The sequence below is a fragment of the Physcomitrium patens genome, chromosome 26 (genome assembly GCF_059467195.1).
Source record: "Physcomitrium patens ecotype Gransden chromosome 26, ASM5946719v1, whole genome shotgun sequence".
Classification (NCBI taxonomy): Eukaryota; Viridiplantae; Streptophyta; class Bryopsida; order Funariales; family Funariaceae; genus Physcomitrium; species Physcomitrium patens.
In genome coordinates, this window is record NC_143435.1 from 6,862,800 (window position 1) to 6,868,554 (window position 5,755).

Consider the following 5,755-nt stretch of genomic DNA (forward strand, 5'->3'; position numbering starts at 1 on the left):
CTGACCAATCGACAAAGTTGACAAATCCAACTATCGTTATGTGATTTGCGAGTGATAATGCGTCTCTGAAGAGCTGAATTGGTGCATGCATACAATGGGAAATTTCAGGCAGAGGCACGGGACCGTCAAGGTTAGACACAAAAATGGGATTGCGCAGAGTAAGAGTTTTATGGCAGGTTATGCAGGAAATGAATTATACCGGATGGGCGCACCAGATTGGTAACAGCCGATTCGAAAGCGACCACCAAAATACCCTCTCATTACCAACTGCGCCAATGCACTGTTGTTGCAGCTATCCTATGGTTTTTTCCGCTGCGTGAGTCATGCCCATACCACACGAATTGTAGTATTATCTATTGCGTCACAAAACATCAGGAGAGCTGGAACACATTGAACCATGCTTCCCTACTCTTACAAATCATGTTAAACGAATAGTCATAGTGATGAGGAACAGACAGATTCCTCATTGACCTAATTTTTTTCTGCCAACAGCAGTCGTACATGGCGAGAAAAAGCTGTCGAGACGCAAGTTTTCTAAACCTACAACTGGCAATGTATGCTATTCCTACAAATTCCGTCAACCTACCCCAACAAGCTGCTCAAAAGGTTTGGAGAACTTTCACTTGTGCCCTGTACCCTGTACCTCTTCCGTAGTTAAAAGTGCAAGACACGAATTGAACAAAAAATTAAATTCTCACCTTCAAAAGGTTTGACTTACCGTTGAATTTTGCTCCTCGGCAGCAGCAGTGCTACAGCATTCCTTACAATGGACAACAAACACAGCCACAACTCCACCAACAAGCTAGAAGGAAAAAGGTTACCACTTCTATAAAAACCGATTCAATTTCGACCATGTGAAGCCATTGATTTATCATCAACTCAAATTTCTTTTTCACTAAGAAAAACGTATGATCACAACACACTCATCACCCACGTTAGAATATCGCTTCACCAGATGGCTGAAACCGTGTTCTTAACATTACTGACACAACATTAAGGGCAGAATGAGCTTGTCAATGCTGATGGACGGCACCAAAATCAAGACAACAAAAACCACTCTTTAAAATTAGCTGGGCGAATATCAGTTCTGGAATCTCCCATCAATCTCCAATACGCAAGCTTTGAAATCAATGTGTTGCGTCCTATCTCTTAAACTCGCTGATCGACAGGAAGAATGAGAAAAACGTTGGCATCGAGGAAACCCTCCGGAGATCACCCACAACACTTCCTTAGCTCAGTGCGAAAACCACTCCGGCACGCTGGGTGCAATCAGGATGTGCGTTCGATGTTGACTCTTGAAGGTGTACTCGCACCAAGTCCATCATCATTTACAGTCTGGGATTTGTGTTGAAACGGCGCCCACGACTGATTTTATTCTCAAGAGAGTGAGACATTTGAGGCTTCATCATTATTTTTTATTTATTTATTTGTTTATTGAAACAAACAAAGGAAATCTTCATTGCCATAGGAAACATAAATTACAACAGACCCAGCCGCATGCGGCCTGGGCGGGGATGACTGACACAACAGACACTACGTACTATGGTTAAGCTATCATCGTACACACAAACGAGTTTGCCTGGGGTGGCCCGATACGTTTATTTACTCCAGTCAGGATCCATCGGCCCGACTCTGTCGCTCAGCTACGGGGGTTGGAAGACAAACCCACCATTGGGGCTCAGACAATATCCACTGGGGATTACCCCCAGCATGGATGTGAAAATCCCATGGCAACACCACCTCTTTTCAGAAAGACTTGCAAGTTTCGCACTGGTTGCTATTCTAGATTTACTGTGTTTGCAGATTGTTGACCATTCGACCTGACCATAGTCAAGGATCCGAAGCCACACAGTCTGTAACAGTTTAGTCGAGTACCACTGGATGTTGTTAAAGACTGCATCATCACGCTCCTTCCACAGCGTCCATAAAATGTCTGTTCTGAGTTGTGACCAGAGGAGGCTGAATTGGGCAAATTTACGGAGAATTCTCTCTGATACGAGCCCTTGCCGCTAGGAGAGGGGTTGCCATGGTCTGCGTGCACCCCTGCATCTGGATTTTGTTCAGGGTTGCAGATTGTTGACCATTCGACCTGACCATTCCAGCTACGGGGGTTGGAAGACAAAATCCAGAGATAAATAATATGGACGCTCCATTGCCAAGCATGTTGGGCAGAGTTACATTCCCAAAAACAGTGTAAAATGGAATCCTCAGAGCGCCTTGGATAGACTGGGCAACAAAAGGATAATAAGTGGTCAACTTGCCATCTCCACGCGTTCACCGCAATAGTCCTGTGCCAGAGCAACCAAAGAAGTCTCAACTCTTCGCTAGCTCAATGTTTCACCAAGACCGTTTTCCATCTTAGCCGACATGTATTTGAAAGGACGCTATGCCATTGGATACCTTGGGACCTTGTTTGTGGATACCTTGGGACCTTGTTGTAATTCCTTTTGCAGCAACCGTGAGGATGGGGGCACATATTATCTGGGTGTGGTTGGGTGAAGGTACATCTCGTAAGGCGGAGCTTCGCAGACGTACTGCCACCTTCCGGAGCCTGCCATACGACAACCGGGAGGGCATCCTTGTCTGACTAGAAACATTCCAGCCATTCACCACCTCCTGCTGGGGAGAACTCTTGCTCAAGAAACAATCTCTAGTGGCTTGTATGGCTGAGTACCGCAGTAGTCCATGCTCCGGCTTCCTCTGCTTTAAGGCTACACTGAAATGCAACTTCTTGTGATGTGAAGAATCTTGATTTTGTTAACATATCTTTCACAGTTCTAAGAAAATAAAAGATCAAACGCATGGACTTGGGCTAGTTCATCATAGAAGCTCTTAATAAAAGATTTGCAATATGTCCCACCCAAAGTGAATGAAGAAGTACTAAGTACTCTGTCTCTTATTGGGCCTAGGTTTTCAAAACTTAGAGCATCACAGCTACACAAAAAGGGTTTACAGTGTACAAGGGATGCAAGAAATGGAAGTCCATACTCCTTTTCTATGGGAAAATTGCTAACCTCCTCTGGGACCCTTGTAAGTTCCAGTGGCTCCACCTGAAAGGCGCCATCCCATTTATGTAATACACCGTGAAGCTTGGCCGGGAACTACTTAAAGAGAAATATGTCGTCCCCAATCCAGTTATGAAGAAATGGCATAGCGTCCTTTCAAATACATGTAGGCTAAGATGGAAAACGGTCTTGGTGAAACATAGAGCTAGCGAAGAGTTGAGACTTCTTTGGTTGCTTTAGCACTGGACTATTGCAGTGAACTCGTGGAGATGGCAAGTTGACCACTTATTATCCTTTTGTTGCCCAGTCTATCCGAGGCACTCTGAGGATTCCATTTTACACTGTTTTTGGGAATGTAACTTTGTCCAATACGCTTGGCAATGGAGCGTCCATATTATTAATCTCTGGATTTTGCCTTCCAACCCTTGAAGCTGGATTTTATTCTTGCATCCCTTGTACACTGTAAACCCTTTTTGGGTAGTTGTGAGGCTCTAAGTTTTGAAAACCTAGGCCCAAGAAGAGACAAAGATGATGACTACTACAAAGATTCACTTGATACTTCTTTATTCACTTTAGGTGGGACATATTGCAAATCTTTTATTAAGAGCTTCTATGATGAACTAGCCCAAGTCCATGCGTTTGATCTTTTATTTGCTTAAAAATGATAAATTGTAAAATACTACATATTAAAGAACTACCTACCTTGCTTATAAGATTGAAAATGGCTAAGTCTAAATCTGTACAAATCATGGAGGTTGGATGTATTACATTGTTGTGCTAGAAAGTAGCATAATATGTAAAAATAATATGAAATTTTATGAGAGTTTGGATTGTAATTAGAAAAAAAAAAAAAAAATGAAATACTTATTTAATTTTTAAAATTTTTTAATTTAAATTTTGTAATTAAAGTTAGAAGTTGTAGGATTTATTGGTAAGAAGTGCAGAGGGGCTTTGGTATCAAAGGTATAATATTTTGACTCCTAATCCATTCCATGTGGATAGATAAAGTGTAAGAGGGTATAAATAAGATATTTCTATAAGGATAAATAGTTAGAACCATGGAAGTTTTTAGAATTGGGATTAGGTTAGTGGATCTACTATGGAATATGCAAGATCTATTATGGAACATTCTAGAAAGAATTTAGGATTGTTATTTAGGTAGGGTCTACCATAGAATCTTCTAGAAGGAATTTAAGGCAGTTATGTAAGTAGAATCTACTATCTAGATACATTCTAGAAAGTCCAGGGTAGTAGAAAAAAGTATAAATAGGACTAGTGAGGGCTTTTTGGGGCATTTGGTTAGGTATGGTTTCAGACCTTTTTTCTTCACACAATTAAATTTTGTATCTTCTTATTTTGTTTTGTTCTGTCTTAATTCCAATTGCTTAGTTTGTCTTCCGTTGTCGTATTGTTGTTTGACTACTATGTGAAAATAATATATTTATATATTTAATGTACGATATATTAGACAATATGATGAGAGCCTTGTTAGTAGATTTTTGTTGGTTGTAGGATATGGATAGAATACAACTTCAAAAAGAGGTTGTTTAAAAGAGCTTTTATTAGAATTTATATAACTTTATTTTCTTTTGATAGTGACTTTGAAGTTGATCTTATTAGTAGTAAGTCTTAAATATTTAGAGTCATCTTTATTAAATATTGGTGACCCTTAAAGTCTTATTTTATTTCTTTTATATGGTATTTAGGGCATATATTGAGTAAATCTTATGAAAAAAAGAATTGGAGAGGGATTTTGGTAGCAAAAAGAGTGGTTAGGGCATCCATATAGATGAATGGAAATGAATGATATAAATCTCCATTCCTATTGGTCAAAAATCATGACCAATGGACTTCAAGGAAGCTTCTTGAGGCCATATTAGAGATTAGGGTTAGTTTTTTGAAGGCATTCGAGTTTTGGAGGCTAGGGTCAGTAAGTTTAGGATTTTGGCTATGGTTTTGGTGAAAATTTTGAATCATTTGGAGTTTATATAAAAGAGATATGGGCGCTCAAAGTTAGGGTGTTGATTTTGTACCTACTATCACTCTTTTGAATATAACGCATGCGTACAGAAAGCAACAGAGGATCGGCAATTAAGGTTGGAGAGAGCACTTTCTCGACTAAACTTTTGGCATACTTTTTGATGGATTTTAAGTTTTGGTGAAGGAGATATTAGAGGTTGAAGTTAGTGCTTGCAAATCTAAGGATAGTAAGTGACTCAAATTGCTAGTGGTTGTGTTTTGAGTTATATCTTGTGTAATTTGACAAGATTTTGACTAAATATTTTTAAAAATATGTATTTTTTTGTAATCAAACTTTATACATAACTTTTGAGACATTTGGATTTTGGATTTGTGAAATATGAAGAAAATAGTATTTAGGTATTTGTGAATTAAGGTTTTACAGCATCTATTAGGATTTTTAAGATGCCAAATAATTGAGAGTGAATTTATAGTTGAATTTTTGTAAGGTAAAGTTTAAATGTGAATTCTATAATATCCATGAATTTGGCAAAATTTGAACAATTAGATCAAGAGATATGAATTTCCAAAGTTTGAGAAGAAGAAATCTTTTGTGGGAATATTATATTTTGAAGGAATTTTGTTATAACTTGAGCATTTCATACAAAATAAAGGAGTATTTTGGGAGCCAAGACTTTATATATATGTTGAAGATGGATATATGGAGCTATGGTTGAATTTTTATATAAAGATGAGCTTTTGAGAGGAGATTGTGGATTTCCTTTGAAGTT

The 5,755-nt window shown here is 38.7% G+C and overlaps 1 protein-coding gene across 2 annotated transcripts; it reads right to left on the minus strand.

The window, feature by feature from the left end:
• Window positions 1-1,430: 1,430 nt before the first annotated feature.
• LOC112277799 (uncharacterized) lies at window positions 1,431-3,191 on the minus strand. 2 transcript variants are annotated; one of them, XM_024510532.3, is made up of 3 exons: window positions 3,015-3,191; window positions 2,424-2,716; window positions 1,431-2,288 (listed from the first exon to the last, which is right to left on the minus strand). In XM_024510532.3, the coding sequence occupies exons 1-3, from the start codon at window positions 3,062-3,064 to the stop codon at window positions 2,275-2,277; spliced, it is 357 nt and encodes a 118-aa protein (XP_024366300.1). In that variant the 5' UTR covers window positions 3,065-3,191; the 3' UTR covers window positions 1,431-2,274. The 2 variants fall into 2 exon arrangements, with proteins under 2 accessions (XP_024366300.1, XP_024366299.1); XM_024510531.3 differs by having other exon boundaries at window positions 2,233-2,716.
• Window positions 3,192-5,755: the final 2,564 nt, after the last annotated feature.

Coding starts and splice junctions, on each gene's coding strand:
- LOC112277799 (XM_024510531.3), bottom strand. CDS start 3,064: ATGGCGCCTTTCAGGTGGAGCCACTGGAACTTACAAGGGTCCCAGAGG. Junction 2,717..3,014: donor TTACAAGGGTCCCAGAGGAG/GTTAGCAATTTT, acceptor GTTGCATTTCAG/TGTAGCCTTAAAGCAGAGGA.